The sequence below is a fragment of the Gadus morhua genome, chromosome 8 (genome assembly GCF_902167405.1).
Source record: "Gadus morhua chromosome 8, gadMor3.0, whole genome shotgun sequence".
NCBI classification, from domain to species: domain Eukaryota; kingdom Metazoa; phylum Chordata; class Actinopteri; order Gadiformes; family Gadidae; genus Gadus; species Gadus morhua.
In genome coordinates this window covers 17615105-17633974 of record NC_044055.1, presented here as the reverse complement: position 1 = coordinate 17633974, position 18870 = coordinate 17615105, and the positions used below count along the sequence as shown (strand labels likewise).

The 18870-nt window shown below is 47.0% G+C and overlaps 1 protein-coding gene across 2 annotated transcripts in view; it reads right to left on the bottom strand.

Annotated features, from left to right (window-relative positions):
- b4galt2 (UDP-Gal:betaGlcNAc beta 1,4- galactosyltransferase, polypeptide 2) overlaps positions 1–18870 on the bottom strand; it is a 106195-nt gene that overhangs the window by 76736 nt on the left and 10589 nt on the right. For both annotated transcript variants that reach the window (XM_030362922.1, XM_030362923.1), the window contains exon 2: positions 13587–14938. In XM_030362922.1, coding sequence (XP_030218782.1) covers positions 13587–13941 — 355 coding nt within the window. In that variant the 5' untranslated portion in view covers positions 13942–14938. The remainder of the gene's footprint in view (positions 1–13586; positions 14939–18870) is intronic.

Here is an 18870-nt window from a genome sequence, read left to right as displayed (position 1 = left end):
CCAGCGCGCTATAGGGGTTCAGTATTTGGGTGGCTGGTTGTGTTCACCACGTGCTGTGTGGATGACCGATCTCTTTCATCATACGTGGCTCCTATTTATGTATTTTTGGTCCATGTTGACATGTGTGATTCATGTCCACCTGCTTCTCTTTTAACCCGTTGAGACCTGCCTGGTTTATCCCCATCCATCAGTTTGGACCAACATGTATAAATGTTCCTGTACCCCTGGTCAAACATAAATCACATTACATCCTAGGCTTTTCTCCCTCTTGAGCGGGGAGTTTTAGTGTGGGTGTGAGTCACTGAATAGGTCGGGGAAAGCAAGGTTAGCATATGATTTGGCCTAATGCTTTTAGCTGAGGCCCCACAAAGGGCTCAGAAAATGATAAAAAGCTAAAGTACTGACGATGTGGGGTATTTAAAATATGTTTTTTAACTTGGCCGCCAGCCACACAGAGCCGGCAGGTTTATTTTGTATTTTTTTTGCTGTCAGAGATCAAGGTTCACTGTTGAAAAAGAATATCACGTTCCCATGAAATAGTGTTTCCCAAAAGGTTTTTGGTGGCCGATTCCCCAGAGGCGGTGACAAATAAGTAGAGAGAGGGAGAATGCTTTGACTGAATCTTCATTCAATATTCTTTTTTTTTTTGTCAAGGTCAAAAGTAAGAAGCAAAATCAGGATGAAACTGAAAAAGCAGTTTACATTAAAAAATCCGGCAGCTCCTCTTCCTCTCCGCCGATTGAAAGGGCCCTTGCAAAGGTTTCCGGCGGTGAGGGACTGAAAAAGTTTGGGTCCACTGTCTGCAGGGCCTTTAATGGCAAGCATTCTTGAGAGCCAAATGACTGTGACCCCCAGCTGCCCTTATACTAAACCTCCCTGTGTCTGTATTCACGGTTAGAGCCTTTGAGGAAGAGCCTCTTCAAATTGTAAGCACTGTAATGATTTCCACATCCAAAAGGACATTTGTGAGGGCCAATTAGTGCCTGTTACCAAACACTGAAAACCGTCGCCATATAATGAGGACGGGAAGATTGGTCATTAATACAATCAGGCAACTTCCTTTAACGGTAGGCCATAATAATTATTTATTTCATTAATTATTGAAGGAAAATGAGTGCTGTGTGTGTGTGTGTGTTGAAACAGATCCACAGAAAAAACGGAAAACAAAAAAGCAAGGGCGTAAACATCCATAGATCATTGTCCTCCTCGCAACTGCTGTCCCTGGAAGGTAAACGTTTGCTCAAACAGCGCAGTGTGCCCTGGTGCAGTGCAGAATAGACTCTAGCGTCAGCGAGCCTTTACATCACACACTGGGTGTTTTCATATGTTAAACAATGCATTTCATCATGTTTCCCCACTGCTGTGTCCGTGTGCTCCTGTGCACAACCCTCTGAGCCGGAGTGAGTTGCAGACCTTGCATTTTATCTCAACAGTATCACTGCATGGTAACGTTCATATCCAGGCTTTAGCCTTTCATTCAAAGCAGGAAAGACAAGATACATGTCATGAAGGAGCTGCTAAGTGGTTAGTACCAGCCAGTAAGCAGCTGACATTTACATTGTCCGTGAGAAGCGTGTAGCCGTCCTCCACTGTTGAGGTGGGAATCACAGGTCCAGACGGGCCCACCTTCCACGGTGGCCCCCGACTAATGTGATCAGAACTCACACTAATCTGACCTGTCCCTCATCCCGGGCCCCATGGCTGAGTGCCGGAGGCCGGAGCGACAGGTGTAACCGGGGTGGGGGGGCGTGGCCACGTATGCTAATGGGAATGATTCAGAGCCTCCTGCAGTGTCTCGAGATGGTTAGTGCACGCCGGGACGAGGTATTGTTTTCAGTATTTAAGCCAATAACACCGCGGTTATCCGGAAGCCTTTGTGTTCATTCAGTCTGCTAGGCCCCACATCATGACCTTGAGTCCTTTAATTAGACATCAACCTTCCTTTGCCAGCCTTCGGAATTATTATTCAATATTAAAACGTATTAGTGTTGTGAAAAACGAAACGGCAAGAGAAACAACAAGCCTTTTCACTTTAATGAATATCGACCCATTTGCCGCTCTGTGCATCTTTTATCTTGTGTGTGTGCGCTTGTGCGCGCGTGCGTTTGTGATGCTCTTAATGGTTCTATTTATCCCTAGGAGGATGTGGCTTCACCGCAGACGCCACGCGGCCGCCTCCAGCATACTAAGATCCAGCCTCCGTTATACCCCCCCCCTTCTTCGTCCCCTCCATCATCTTCAGCATCATCATCCTTCATCATTCTGCCCTCTTTTTCCACTCTTGCCTCGCCTCCTCTTCCCCTCTCACCGGCCTCACCCTGATCCTATCATCGCCAGGCCTTTATGTACAAGTAATGTCATCATCGTCTCATCGCGCAAACATTGCACTTTAAAAAAAGAATACTCACTCAATGGCAAAAATAATATTCATTGACATACATTGATGACAATGACATTGACTCTGAATCACAATGTTATCTTGTATGATTTATAATGTTGTTTGTGTTTGTGATGTTGTGAATATCGAAGACAATAACAGTAATTATTGATGATGTGGCTGTTGTGCCAATTATGTAGAGTGTATGTCTTTTGTTTTAATATCTTAATATACACTGGCTCTCATACCAGATCTTAAGCATACAATAACGGGAAACAATTGCCTTAATTCATTCAGTTTTGTATTACCCTGCAGTAACCTCTTGTTCCATTCATTCTAATCAACCATATATCTCCATATCGATTAACATAGCTGACATGTTCACCACAACTAATAATAAAACCTTTTCACTTATCTGCAATCGAATCTGTGACACCGGTGATCCGTCGCAAATCCGTAGTCCAGGGCAGCTAGTCATGTGTAAACACTGCTAAAAGGCCCGCTGACATGCATAATTAAATGGTGATGCTTATTTGTTGCGTTGCTGAGGCAGGCAAAAAGGGGCTTAAGTATTAAAGGCCCGGTGAAGACCACAGTGGGATAGCGCCTATCCTTAATGGATGGCCTTGTGTTATTTATAGACCAAGCATGAAGGGAAGGTGAGATTGATGGTAAAAAAAAAAAGACGTCGAAAGAGAAAGAATATGGTGAGATCATGCATCCTCCAGCTCCTCCTGATCATCTCACGACCGATTTCGAAAGAACACATTTTGAAAGAGGTAAGCGGCTCTATGTAGTGGCTCTATTCAGCTGATGATAACAAGCTGTGCTTTTTTGGGTTTTAACATAGAAGTGTTCTTCCGAGCAAGGATACAATGTGAAATTTTCCCAGGATCTAATTTTGATGCTCATTCGATAATAAAAGCTAGTGTGTGTGTGTGTGTGTGTGTGTGTGTGTGTGTGTGTGTGTGTGTGTGTGTGTGTGTGTGTGTGTGTGTGTGTGTGTGTGTGTGTGTGTGTGTGTTTGTGTGTGTCTAAACTTAACAAAAGCTCATACAGTCTCAATCAAGACCCTATTCTTGTAGTGCTCCATTGCTGATACTCCAACATATAAACTCCATCCCTGAGATTGTAGTAGTAAGCATGGAACAATAGAGTTAGCTCTTTTGGGTATCGCCAAAAACAGGAAAACGTTCCTCTGTGTATGAACGCCTATGTGTTGTCAATCGGCCGCAATCCCCTGAGCAAAACGTCACAAGATCCACTGCCTCAAAAGTGTTGAAAGCAGGAAAATAAGAGAGAACAGGACACCGCAGCACACAGAGCCACATTCTTCTAAACGCCTGAAAAGCCAAGAGAGCTCTTATGCAGTGACATGAGCTGATGTGAATATATATCCCCTAAACACACCTCACTATAACTTCTGACTCCTTCATGCTTCCTCCCCTCCAGTGTGCTGCCAGTCAGCTAGCTCATTAGCCCGGGTTTGAAGCCTCTAACAAGCTCAGCCACCGGGGAGGGGCGTGACAATGTGTGCACACATGGTGAATTGTTTATGTTCAAAACATTGCAATGGGGGACGGCGTGGGTGGGCGTAGAGACGTGCTGCGCCATGTGTTCAGAGCAGACACATGTCTAATGTCACCACATGAACCCCGGTTTAAATCTCAATAGAGGATAACATAAGGGTTCGACACTGCCGCCGCCCCCCATGGCCTGAGGCATGTGTCTCTGTTCCCCCTCTAGACACTGGTACCAACCTGTCTAAGCTTTCAGTGTTGTTGGGAAAAGCCAAGGGATGGGAAGCGAGGGGAGACAGTAAAAATAGCCTATAGCTATCTGCAGAATTAAGTGAATATCAATCAGGATATTATTTCCATACTGACCGCTTGGCGAGATGCGATAGGCTGGTCTGATAAGAGAGCGCTTGCTGCGTGCTTGATTGATGGGGTGTGTAATTGCGGTCTGAAATGCAATCGGCGAACTGTTGATAAGGAAATTTGCAACAGTTGGCAGAATTGAAAAAGGCAACAACCCTAGCCATTAATCCAAAGCATTAAATTGAATACTACTTTGCCTAAATCCTCCTTCCCCCTTGTCCAATCTCAACAGTCCTCAAAGTGTGCACGGAATGAGAAAGTATGACCATAACATTAGTATATATTGTATTATTTTTAAGGGTGCAGTGTGTACAATATGGTTGCATCTTGCGGGGCGGAATTGGCAGATATGCAATATAATATTCATAAATATGATTTAAATAGTGTACAGTCCTTTGAAAATAAGAGTTGTTGTGGTTTATCTTAGATGCGCCCTTTATATCTACACAGTGCTATACCACGGAGCCCGCAGATTCTGACCGCCCGGTTCCTCCAGTAGCCCAGGAGGGCTACTATTTCAAAAAAGGATTTTACATGCCTGGAATTTGTAATCATAATCGCTATCTTACTTGTAAGTTATGACTTATAGCTTTACAGACTAAAACAGCCTAAAACAATCACATACAAATGTATACATCTATCAAGGAACCTCATCCCGTGACACTTGGCTACTCGATGCGGTCGTAGGCGATGGCATCGTTTTGAAGTATCTTCTGGCCCCCGAGGGGCCCGTACAGGTCCCCGTAGCTCCTCCTCGGTCGTTGGACAGGGAGGGATCAGGAGTGGGTATTCAGTCGGTTCCAACATGCAACCTCCCCTCGAAGGTGCTTTCAGCAACCTAACTTAATTTACAACCTAAAGATTGCATTGTTCACAGCATTCATCAAACAACAGCCCCCATGTTTATTCCTCCACGGCATTTTGTGCTGACGATGAGGGAAGCTCAGATGCTAGCGGCTCTATTCAGCCGATGATTACAAGCTGCGCTTTTATTTTTCTTGGGTTTTTAACATAGATGTTCTCTTCCGACCAAGCAGAACAGGACACAATGCTGGCAAAGGAACCTGTCTTCATAGCACAAGTCCCACCTCCTCTATGACCGCCCACCTCCACCACTATCCCCCCGTCTCCTCACTGGACTCCCACCTCCTCTATTGTGTCCCAGCTCCTCTAACTCCCGCCTCTCCTCCAAACGCCTCTCTTGACGTCCTGCCATGACTCCTCCTCTTTCTCAGATCACCACCCCTACTTCTGTCTTGACTCCTCCTCCTCCTCCTCCTCCTCCTCCCACCACCTCCACGGCGTCCCATCTCCTACCCGCCATCATCTAAGCCGCCAAATCAAAACTTCACGGTTCCCTCCGGCAGTGACCTGTATATCTGTTAATAAACTCAACTCCCGGGTCAAATAACGTGGCAAAAAAATAACACACACTCATTTCATTTAAAAGTAAGAATATATGTGTGTTGGGTTGTGTGTCTGCAAGCGTGTGTGTGTGTGTGTGTGTGTGTGTGTGTGTGTGTGTGTGTGTGTGTGTGTGTGTGTGTGTGTGTGTGTGTGTGTGTGTGTGTGTGTGTGTGTGTGTGTGTGTGTGTGTACACCGTGGCACAGTTCTCCCAACACCCCGTCACTTCACAGTCATTCCTAGCTTCCGCCCGTTATCCAATAACTCTGAATGTCTGGGGAGGGGGAAGGAGGGGGGGGGGGAGGGAAGGCGAGCGGCGCTGTATTAGAGAGTCGACGGAGACAATGTGAGCGAGAGCAAAAAAACAAGGAGGGTAATGAAAGAGGAGGCAGAAGGGGAGAGGGGAGAGGGACACTCCCAGATGGCAGCCGAACGGAGGCCGCGTCTTGTCGTCTATCATTTGAAGAGCTCACTCCTTCGCTGGTCGGGGCAACAACACAACTTAATAGTCTGTGTGTACTGGGCGCACACACACACACAGACCTTGTCCTGAGTGTGGTTGGTGTGCACGTGGAGAGAGAGAGAGAGAGAGAGAGAGAGAGAGAGAGAGAGAGAGAGAGAGAGAGAGAGAGAGAGAGAGAGAGAGAGAGAGAGAGAGAGAGAGAGAGAGAGAGAGAGAGAGAGAGAGAGAGAGAGAGAGAGAGAGAGAGATGTAAAGCACTCACTGAAAACTGAATGCAAAAACACAATGCAATATAATCATTATCACGTTATCATCCCACAGCACGATAGCATTATGCAACTTATTGTTTTAAACTTACTGGCAGCACTACAGTAATGTAGCCTACTGCATATGTTCAGACACATCCCGGTATATTAATGACACGAACTGTGCACAAAAGAACACTGCAGTATGAGTAACTGCTATTATTTGGCAACTAAACCAAGCAGAAGAGAAATAAAGAATACTGACACAAGCCAACACAGGGTCATTAAAACATGGAATGGCCTTATGTGCCTTGAGCCTTCGTGGACAAGGAAAAACAGCTGTACGGCTGTCCATAGCAATGTGTTACACAAGATAGCTACATTTATTATTAGCAAGACTTTGAGGACCAAAGGGAAATCCATGGAGGCTTGAAACGCACGTGACTAGTTATTCTTTAGACCATTACGTGCAGGCAAAGGGCCAAAACTGTATGCATCCCCTTACATTGGCTTACCTTGAATTAGAGTGTTTGTTCACAAGTAAACGCTTTTCTGCGGTTCGTTCAGGTCAATTTCATTTCATATATTCGTATTCATGGAGTTTGAAACACTCAGTAGTCACTGAGGTGTCAGTAATAGCAGGTCCTCGTTACTACTTCAATCTCTTAAAAGCCGCTGAATGGGCTTTCACTACAGTTTTTTTCACTTCTTACTTAGCAGGTCACATCTCAGCTAGTTTTCTGCATCAAAAAAAGGATATCGGTGCGACCCGACGTTAAATAATGTTGCTCAGACCTTCCAACCGCTACCTAAAGCCCATGACATGACATCCTTCTGTTCTGGAAGGCCTACACTTTTTAAGGACACCTCACAGTAAGTTTTGACGGTTACGTTTAGCTAGCGGGTTCAAATTAACATCCATCCCCATATTGCATTTAAGCCTTTAACCGACTGCAATGCTCAGTCTCTCTCGCACATAAAAGCAAACAAACCAAGGGTAGAACCACGCGAGCAATGCATTGCTATCTGTATTGTCACATATGCCCATGGTCCTTATTCTCCATGACGCCTGCGTGCATTAGATAACCCAGGGCGCCATTACCTGCCTGTCTGAGCATACTGCCACCCCCCAAACAATGGCTGACATTCTGCCCTTTTATTGTTTGAATTGTTATCGAGTAGTTACGAGACAAAAGCCCGATCTGTCACTGCAGCAAAGTATCGACAGGGGGGGCAGGGTGCGGGGGGGGGTTGTTAAGTAGCCGTAAATGACATCCCTTGAATGTAATGTATGTGATTAAAGTTTATTTCCTCTATCATCCTCGCTATTGTGATGCTAATTTGAACGCCGCCAGTAATTTCCATTTTAAAAGTACATAAGGCCGACGTGATTATCCTAGTTTTTATTGTGACATCTGCTTAAACCAACAGCTATTTGTTGCTGAGCATGTTTACCCTGCTCTGCTGTCGCTCAGCAGCACAGAGGTTTGAGGGAGAACTATGGCGCCGGAGAAATCTCACGAGTGGATCTTTGTGTGACTTGTTTTGAGTGGCCCTTTTGACAGCCGGGAAAGTCTACCGCACCAATGGTAAACTTTTATACGCTGAAGGCTAGACAGAACCTAAGAAAATTAAATCAGCCTTGGTTTAGCTTTAGGTGAATTTCCGAAGTTACCTGAAGCAGTGTCCTTACAGCTTCACAGCAACGCCACAAAAACAACAATCCACAAACAACACGTTGGATTTGTCTAAAGTTTCAAACTAACTCAGCAGATGCCAGAGTGCCCGTTGACCACCAACCACACAGTTTTGGCTCCCTGGCTTAAGCCGACATCGGACTTCATTGTCCTGAACGTAAGCGTTGAAGCGTGTCCCATAAAACCCCCATTAAAGATGCATGAGGGAGGCTGTGAACATGCTGCCGCGTGAGCTAAATGTTCACTGAGCATCAGGCAGGTATGGCTGCATGAGGCGGAGGAGGAGGAGAGTGCGGACAGACCACATAGTCATAGGACAGCCCTTTTCTCCTCCAATACACAGCCTATGACCTAATTGCCAGCTTACATCGGCCAGCCATGTATACCTTAGGCACTACACAGCCACACTGGGACAATTGCCTGCGTTGCTGTGTTGTTGACTGTCTTGTGGTATCAATAAAACAGGATTGGTATTGGCTCGGCAAAGGAGTGGGAAAGCTCTCTTTCTAGTCTCTCCACGGGAATGCGGCTACCGCTGTGCAGCGTTAGTGTGTTCGCATTTCCATATGCACATCCTAAAGTCTATTCTTGTGCATGCCACGTGCCTTCATAGGCGTTTGTGTGTGTATTTGTGTGTTAGTGTGAGTGTTTTTGTGCGCTAATCGCTAATGATGTGGTGCAAGGTTGATCTAGAAAGCCTGATGAGAGGAACGAGCTACAGTGCTATACGTTTAGGAAAAGGAGGCGCGTGCGTGCATCCATGCACGTGCGCTCAAGTGCGTGCGCGAGTCCATACGCGTGAGTGTGTGTATGTGTGTGTGTGAACCCTTTATGAACCAGCCCTTAACAGCAGCACTCATGAGAAACAAATGCATCATTCCAACACCATCCGCAATGCTAAAGAAACCACACAAATGCAATACAACTACAGTGAAGGGGGGGGGGGGATTCCCGGCAATGGAGGGGAACACAGGGCAGGGGATAGAAATACACAACATGCCAAGATGAATAAGTAAAAGGGAAGCACTCTCCTGAGGAAAGGGGGGAGCTAGTGTAAGGCAGGAGCTCATGTAGCACCTGTCCCACCGCTGGGCTGCTATTCCCAGTGGTTGCAAGGGGAGGGGGGGGGGGGGGTTCTTGAATGTGTATGATCTGCATTAACGTCGTCGTATTCCCCCCCTGAGACCATACACACTCTCTCATGAAGATATCCCCCGATGTATACGGAGGCTATGTTGCAGCACTATGAGATGAGGCAGTAGCTGGATTCAGTAATAAATAGAAATAATCAATCCAAAAACATGCAAGCACTCACACAAGAAACATATTCTTCTTTTTTTTTTTTAGGGCCTGGGTGGTCATTAGGGTGCAATTATTAGAGCAATGTACCCCCGTCATGATTAAAATGTCCAGCCGCAGTACAGAGGGAAGGGAGCCGGTGCCAAGCCATTCATCTGATCTGCTGCCGAAATATGAGCACACCGCGGGGGGGGGGGGGGGGGGGGGGCAAAGAGCAGAGAGGAGATGAGGTGGGTAGAGAGAACCGGTTTATAAACTCTGCATAAACTGTGCAAGCAGAGCGCTACCACCACCACCATCAACACCACCCACACCAGCAACGCCTCACACAGAGTCACGGGGGCCAGCAGTGTAAGGTAGGATGTCTCTCCCACCAGCCATTATTCCAGCCAATCACCCACACAAGAACACCTCGGCCTGTCTGCAGTCATCTCGCGATCTGGCCCCCCCCGTGCAGTCACTTCATTAAAACAAAACAAGTCCAATCTCCATTACTCCGTGACCTTTTTTCTGCTAAAGGGTTCATTCACAATCTGCCACGTCGCAAAACGGCTAAAGTCACCTTGTTACGATCCGACTTTAGGTGTTAAGTTACCTTTTTCCCAAAGTCCTTCATAATTGGATGGCAAATGTGCCTGTTCAAGGAGGGTCACTGTTAATATTTTCTAACCCCTTTCATCATAAATGGTTTGGCCGGATGCGAGTGAAGTGCTGAAGTGGATTTGCTGTCGTGTAAGCTAAGCAAAATCACACTCTCACAGTCCAGCCTGTTGGGTCTGATTGGTAATCACAACCTGCTATTGAAGTTTGGAAAGATAGATTGGGGTGTGTGTGTGTGTGTGTGTGTGTGTGTGTGTGTGTGTGTGTGTGTGTGTGTGTGTGTGTGTGTGTGTGTGTGTGTGTGTGTGTGTGTGTGTGTGTGTGTGTGTGTGTTTGTTCGTGTCTTTGTGTGGTGCATATGGTGTGTGTGTTTTATGTTGATTATGTTGTATACAGCAAAAGAAAAATACATCTGATTCAATTCAATCTTAAAATACGTATACCCCGGCCCTCACACAGAAAAGGCAATAAACAAATAAACTCAAGACTCCAACTGCTATGACCATTGGTGCAATATCCACTGAAACAACAACACACAGTGGTTTCGGTGAAACACTAGAGATTTACCAGTAAACTAACACGTATCCTATTTCATACTTCACCATGAAATACCATCACTGCAAATTATTCCAATCAGAGGAAACTCCCAGAATCTGGGGAGACAAAGCGCATAATGCCCACAGGCAAAATCTCTGTAATTGTGTAGTTTAGACTCATGCAATGCATACATGATTTGATTGGATTTTCCCACAACCATTCTCACACTAGACAAGACACGCAAACCATACACATGCAAAAGTAAACATAAACATGCTCTCATATTTATACAGAGAGAGACACACACATGACAACGTGTGTGTGTGTGTGTGTGTGTGTGTGTGTGTGTGTGTGTGTGTGTGTGTGTGTGTGTGTGTGTGTGTGTGTGTGTGTGTGTGTGTGTGTGTGTGTGTGTGTGTGTGTGTGTGTGTGTGTGCTACACAACATGGATGCTAACGTCTTATACATGCAGCACCTGTCAGCTGGTGTTATGGGACTGCCAAGGGCTTGTTTGTTTCTCTCTCTGTGTGTGTGTGTGTGTGTGTGTGTGTGTGTGTGTGTGTGTGTGTGTGTGTGTGTGTGTGTGTGTGTGTGTGTGTGTGTGTGTGTGTGTGTGTGTGTGTGTGTGTGTGTTTCGGGCTGCATATATTTTTTGTTGCATGAGGGTGTATTCTAGTATATCAATCAGTCTGTCTCATATTGGGCCTGACTACACCATCAACCATACTCTCTAACTCACTCCCGTTCTCCATCCTCCTCACTTTCGTCATCTTTCACCAATTGTCCTACCTCTCCTTGCGAAGTACCATTATCCATTGGACATTGGTTTCTCTCTCTGTCTGTTTCTCTCGCTCTCTCTCTCTCTCTCTCTCATATCCCACAGTGCACCTGTGACTGAAACAGAGAGAGTCTGTCTCTGCCTTCCCCTCATGCTCCAACCCCCTCAGGCCTCTGCTCCATCAGGAGGAGAGCAGGAAAATGAGGAGAGACACACACACACACACACACACACACACACACACACACACACACACACACACACACACACACACACACACACACACACACACACACACACACACACACACACACAGACAGACAGACAGACAGACAGACAGACAGACAGACAGACAGACAGACAGACGGACGAGCCTGGAATGACTACATGGTCTCCTGACAGTTGGAGCTTGACCAAACAATGAAATAAGGAGGCAGGCTAACCAATCCGCCTGATGGTTTTATCTGGCGTTCCAATCAACCCCTGTCCACATGAAACCAATTACAAACACTATTATCGCACTTTAACATGACATCGGAAACAGAGAAAACCATTGCAAATTTCCAATTTTTGCATGTAATTAGTTTTTTAGTTTATTAAAGAAAAATGTATAGGTGAATTTATTTGATTGGGCAGGTAATCGGAGGATTAAGAGTGTGGCGACAGAGCCATTGCAATATCAAGTAAGGTGAAAGCGGTAAATGATTCCATACAGCGCCCTGCAGAAACACGCTGTCAGGAGAATCAAGAGGCTCAGAGCGAGACCCCTGCTTGGCCCCTAAAATAAAGGTCCTAAATCCTCATCCTCAAAGTAAAGGGGACCTTTACTTTGAAAATACGTAGTTTCGAATGGTCATCTTATAATATATTTTTTGTTATATATTACACAATAAAAATGTGTGTGTGTGTGTGTGTGTGTGTGTGTGTGTGTGTGTGTGTGTGTGTGTGTGTGTGTGTGTGTGTGTGTGTGTGTGTGTGTGTGTGTGTGTGTGTGTGTGTGTGTGTGTGTGTGTGTGTGTGGAGGACCAGTGAATGTGTATATAGGAAACATCTTTATGATGATGTTGCCTTGTGTACATCATGATAATGCTGGTAAACACATTATTATTTGGATGAGCATTTTGCTGATGAGGGCATTTGTGCCTACAAAACATAAGAACTACATTTTACCACCAGTCATTACATCAGGAACCCTAATGACCCCTCCAGAGAAATGTTCTGCACATGATGGTTAGAAATAAACACTCAAACCATGTGTTTGCTTTGGTAAGGATCTCCCCAGAATAGCAACCGAAAAAAATGAACGACAGTATTGCTGAAAACGCGCAAACAAACAGGAGATTCACCGTATCTCCAGCTTATTATTTGTTTCCATTTTTCCTCAAACAAGTTGAGAGCAGTTGTCAGATATGCCTCTTATTGCGCTGTAATGCTGAGAGAAGGAGGCTGGCTGGCTACTGACAGCTCAACTGCTCTGTGTATTACACACACAGGAGTACCATGTCCTACATGCTTGTTTCGTTTTTGGATTATTATCAGGTATTTGGTTGCTCGGGTTTGTGCGCGCGTGCGTGCGTGTGTGTGCGTGCGTGTGTTTGTGTGCCTGTGTGCGTGCGTGCGTGCGTGTGTGTGTGTGCATGTGTGTGTGTCTTTGTGTGTTTGTGTGCGTGTGTGCATGTGTGTGTGTGTGTTTGTGTGCGTGTGTGCATGTGTGTGTGTGTGTGTGTTTGTGTGTGTGTTTGTGTGTGTATTTGTGGGCTATCCCCTCTGCTTGTGTGTCTGCTAATAGCTTAGTAGTGAGTCTATAAATGAGAAATACTACCGGCGTAAATTACAGACATTAAATCCATTTTATGTTTTAAGCTTGCTGCCCCCCGAAAAAGCAGAGGAATAGCGGGGACCTGCTCTCTCACTAATTGGAGTAAAACTGTGGACACATTTATTTATCAAAGTGTAGACTTTGGCCTTAAACCCGTATCAAGAGCTCATCCCGCCTGCTCATAGTGATCAATACTAATCAATCCACCCCCTGAGACCTGCATCACGAAACGATAAACTTATTACAAGATAACGGCTGGAGGAAAGTCCCCCGCACTAAGGCCCAAAAAAAAGACAAAAAAAATCGTGTTCACACTAAAATAACGACCTGCAGCTGCAGCACAAAGGATGTTCCAAAGAAAAAGGCAAACAGGGGGAGCTGGGGACGCAACTCTTCCAAAAGGTTACCAGCACTTTTCTCACTCAGTACCCGGGGAGGCGGGTGGGGGGGAGGCAACGGAGGTGCGGGGGGAGGGGGGACACTCACCCAGGCCGGGGGGGATCTCCGGGCACGGCGGCAGCGGCTTGGGCGAGGGCTTGACGCTGGGCAGCAGCTGCTCGCCGGCCGCCAGGTACCCGGCCAGCGTGGCGTTGGGCCGGGACAGGTTGTACAGGTAGAGGTGGGGGCCGCCCGCCGCCGCCACCGTGCCGCCGTTGTTGTTGGCGCCGGCGCCGCCGGAGCGGGAGCCGTTGCGGCCGTTGTTGAAGCGGCTGAAGAGGTCGAAGCGCTGCGTGTACACGTCGAAGTAGAGGATCATCATGATGAGGAAGTGGAGCAGGCAGAGCAGCAGCACGCCCTTGCAGATGCGCTCCAGGGTCCGGCCCAGCATCAGCCGGGCCATGGCCGCCGACGACGACGACGGCGACGGCCGCCGCCGATGGCCGCCCTCCGCCTGACGGCCGGCCACGATAGCGCTGGCGTGGGCGGGGCCCCCTGGCTACTGGCGCCCGGAGCTCATGCGCCCACTGCGCGCGGTCAGGCGGGCCGGCGGGCGGGCGGGGCTGCCTCGCTGGGGACTGGGACAGGGGGGGAGGGGGGGGGGGGGGTTCAGATGAGAGGCATTCGGTGGGCTTGGTCTGGACTACCTGGCTCCCGCGGAGGTCATGAGTCGCCGAGCGGAGGAGGCTTAGGAGGAGGAGGAGGAGGAGGAGGAGGAGGAGGAAGAGGAGGAGGAGGAGGTGGGCGTGGTGACGGGGGGGGCGGGGTTTGGAGTCTGGGTTGGCGTTGGATTTCTGCAGGGGCCCCAGGCTCCCCACATATCAAAGTGCTGGCATGCGGTGGGAGGTGGCGCGCTCCGGGAAGCTAGGGGGTGTGGGGTGATGAATGAGGCGGAGCTCTGACGTGATTGGGCGGATATCCTTAGCGGACGCGGTCATCTAGAAGGCCAACGTTATTGAGGTGAAAAATAATCAATCAGGGATAACTACTACAAAAATGGCACGGGTGCTTGTCCGGTCGATTCGTCACCAATGTTTGGAAATCCACCTCGGCCCACCGGAGCAGATCAGTTCACCTTTCTGACCAGGAAGGATCCTAAGAGTCCATGGACTAGAGAGCAACAGAGCCTGGAGACATCTGTCTGAGTGCGGACTGACAGACGTCCGCTGGAGAGGAACATGTGCAGGAGCAGGGTGTAAAGGACACCGGTGGAAGGGCGTCCGGTATCCGGTCTGGTTGACGTGTTTAGCCGTTTCCTTGGGCCGTGGAGCCGTCTCCTTGACGTGCGGTTACCAAGTTCTGTCAAAGAGTCGGAAGCTCGCCAACATACTCCCGAGGACAGAGGTAGTCCAAGCCGGATGTCCTCCACCGAAGAGAAGCGCGAAAGCCGAAGCCGTCACCTGGAAAACAAGAACGCTGTTAGATGTGCAAGTGAAAAACGATTCAAACGGTTAGACTTGTCAACCATCTAGGGGCCGAGGAGAAGGTGAGTCAGATGAACACCATTCAAAAACAATCTGCTGTGAATAACCGCATCGCATCAAATCCCCCAAATACATTATAAAAAGTAAAGCATTTCTGAGGCCAAATGCATCTTCCGCAAAGGATGCACTTCCCGGAAACAAACAGTGTTGAGTGCTGCTGCTCAGCGAAAATTGACACGCCAACTCAATTTTCCAGCCACACAGTTTTAAAAGCGTTTATGATGGAATGAGTTGGCCACTGGGAATACACAAACGGGTGAGCACGCACCAGAGAGGAAAAGAGAGAGACAATAACAGAACTAGGGAGGGGGGGGAACAGAGGAGCGGACGGTTGAGTGGCTGGGTGTTTTATCACCTCAAAGGTAATATCCTCTCGGTTGAAAAGTTTTCCAATTAATTGGTGGATTGGGACGTTATCAAATGGGAAAACAAGCCAAAGCCCTAATGCATTTTGCAATTGTACAGCCTATTACTGGTTTTTAGTTTTTCCACAAATGACTAATTCCACCTCCAACAAGGAGATAGCTGCCGGTGACAAGATACCAGACAACCAGTGTAATTAGACTTCATTCCAATAGCAATTGGGTCAGAGAAAAGGAGGCTTCAGTTTGATGCGTAACGGTTTAAACCAAACATTGACATGGAGAACCCGCCCTGCTTTTCACATTTACATTATTCATATTGAGAACGGCTCTCTTTGTAAGGATGCTGAATCCTTAAGACCCAGTTTGCTGAAGCACAATCTTCTGCAGTTCAAGTTCAAGAGAAGGTTCCGCCATAGATGGCAGAGCAGCATATCTAATGTTATGCACTTCAGTGTGCTTTTGTAGCCCCTTATCACACAAAACCACCCCCTAGCCGGCGTACACACCACACACTCCTGCGTTCATACAAACACACACACATACACAAACACACGCGAGCTGGCAAACACACACATGCATACTCGTTGGACAACTGATACACACACTCAAACACACAACACAAAAATGGGCTGATAAACACAACGCACACACAAACAAACACACAACACAAAAATGGGCCGATAAACACAACGCACACACACACACACACACACACACACACACACACACACACACACACACACACACACACACACACACACACAAACACACTCACCTTTAAGGCTTAAATCAGTCACACTCACTTACACAGACAGAACGTCAAAGGGACAGCCTTGGCTCGAGTCTGCTTCAGCAGTACCACTCAGTGACCAGCTGCTAGCCCGGGGCATCTGACAGGATATCCTAGTGTATGAGAGCAGCGCAAGGCCTGGCTGGAGACATACTGTTTCCTGATCCCGTCCTCCCTTGGTAGGTAAGTGTCTACAGACAAACAGGCACGAGAGATGCACCCTAATCCCAGAACGCTCCAGTTGAACTTATCAGAGAAAGCCGTGGTGGTTGTATCCGTAGAGAGGTTTCGGAGAATGAGGAGTACGCTATGAAAACACTAAACTCCCTGCCAGCCTTTTATAGGCTGACATTCTGCTCAACTGACTTCATCCAAAGGGGATAAACATAAAACCACTGCAGGCTTCGGTCTTTCATTTCCTAGTGTTCAAAAAGGACCGTTGACCTAAAACATCAGGACCTAAAAAAAGATCAGAGCAATGGTTTATTCCACGTGCACTCTAGTTCCCCCCCCCCTCCCTATCTCTCCCCTTCTCGTGGTTTACTTTCAACGATCTCGGGAGGGCAGTTGAGAACGACGGTACACACACAAACACAAACACACACACACACACAGATGCTCAGGCAAATTCACTTCCAAGTCGAGATGCAAACACTTCCCAGGGAGACCAAGGGAAGGAGAGAAACGTGTCTGAGGACTCACCAAGCGGAGATGAAAAGACAGGACAGGCAGATAACTCCCGTCCAGATAGGGATTACCGTTTGATCGTTTGCATTTATTGAAGCGTATGCCGTAATATCCTCGTTTATATAAAGCCGCAATACGCTGCAACGGCCCTCTGGGGGCCGATGTCTTTACAACGTCGCGCTGGTCGGTGAAATTATGAGACCTGCGTTCAAAGTGGATTTTTCCAACTGTCCGCTTCAATTACCATTATGGGGCTCAGTGCTCGAAGGTGAATGCTTAGGCACACTCACTGCTGGACAATGGCGGCGTTCCGAGCAATCACCTCAAAGAGGAGCGAAGCCCCCTCGACTGCCGCGGCTCTAGCTCTGACTATGATCATCATCTGCATCGGTCTCGTCTCCATCAGCGTTATCGTCTTTACTATTAGTGTCATCATCATCGCCGCCGCCGCCGCTGCTATCATTCCCCAAACTGCGAGAACATAAATGGTGATGAATGATTGGGGTGGAGGTGATTGTGGCTGTTCGGGGTGGTCTATATAAGACTTCGCTCAGACCCAACCCAGAGTTTGCTCTGTGCTTTTCCCAAAGCCGTTGGTGATGAAATGTGGGTCTGTTAATAGGCTATACTTCATTATCTGTGACACAAGTCCTTCGGCTTGTTTCTTTTTTTTCTTGTCCAGCGACCAAAGCCATAAAAGACTTCCTAGATGGATAATTAATAGCAACTGAAAGGAGGTCAGTCACACGTGAATAATTCGCAAAACATGCAGACACAGAATAGGTTTTGGAATAATACCATGGGGAGGATTAGGTTATCTTGGAAATTCTGGTCCACCCTGTGAGAAATGGATGCGGTATGGACTAGTAACCATCTATGGCAGTACATCATCACCTGAATGCTGGAGGATCAATGCATGTGTGAACTGAGAGTCTTGAGGATATATCAAGCACATTATTGTTAGTGATGAATACATGAATATAGGCCAAAGTTTCAGTTTTCAGTTCAAGAAATGAAGACTAGTATTATGTAAATGGAGAAAACTCCATGTTGACTGCCGAATAAATGTCACCCTGTGAATATGTCGTTCGTGCATTCTTTGTAAATGAGCGGCATGTCCGTGTTCATAATTAGTTGACAGACTCTTTGTTTATTTAAAGTCATGTTATATCTTCGTTTGACAGGCCACACGCCTGCTTATTCATTATGTTAAATACTATAAGGATATTCAGGGCAGCCGGGCGGGCAGGCGCACACACACACACACACACACACACACACACACACACACACACACACACACACACACACACACACACACACACACACACACACACACACACACACACACACACACACAGAAAGTGCCTTCCGTTGTACAAGATGGAGAATTTGGGTGAACTCTTTGTGTTTCCAGTAGCTCCTGGATGCTGACATCTTTGTGCAGCACCTATGTTGAAAATAGGCTGGTGCAACTCAACAGCTGAGAAAGTGTTTAGCACTATACGAGAACACATCCCCACCAAGCACTGCCTTTCAGTGAAGGGTGCAGGAATCACAAGTGGGCAGCATCCTATGTCATGCACTGAAATGTGGGCAGATTCAGGCCAGATATACACGATGGATTTCTCTATCGCAAATGTGTATGATTAATTATGGATACAAATGCAATGAAAAATATTCTATGGAAATAGGTATGGATGAATGTGTATGGCTAATTGTGTCGAAAATATCTATGGATAAATATGTATGTCTAAATATATATTAATAAGTATGCAAGGATAAATGATTAAATATGTGCTGTGTAATGGATTGCGGTTGAGAAGCCATCAAAAGCCCTGCAGACGTCTGGATGTCAGCACCCTGCAGTGACACCTCACCGTCCCAAATCCCAGAACACTTTTAGAGGAACCCGTTCTCAATACGCTCGGGTTCACATGAGTTTCTGCTGGCTGCAATGCTACGAAGATTGCAGACTGTTTTCTTTTCTTTTGTAAAAGAACTCT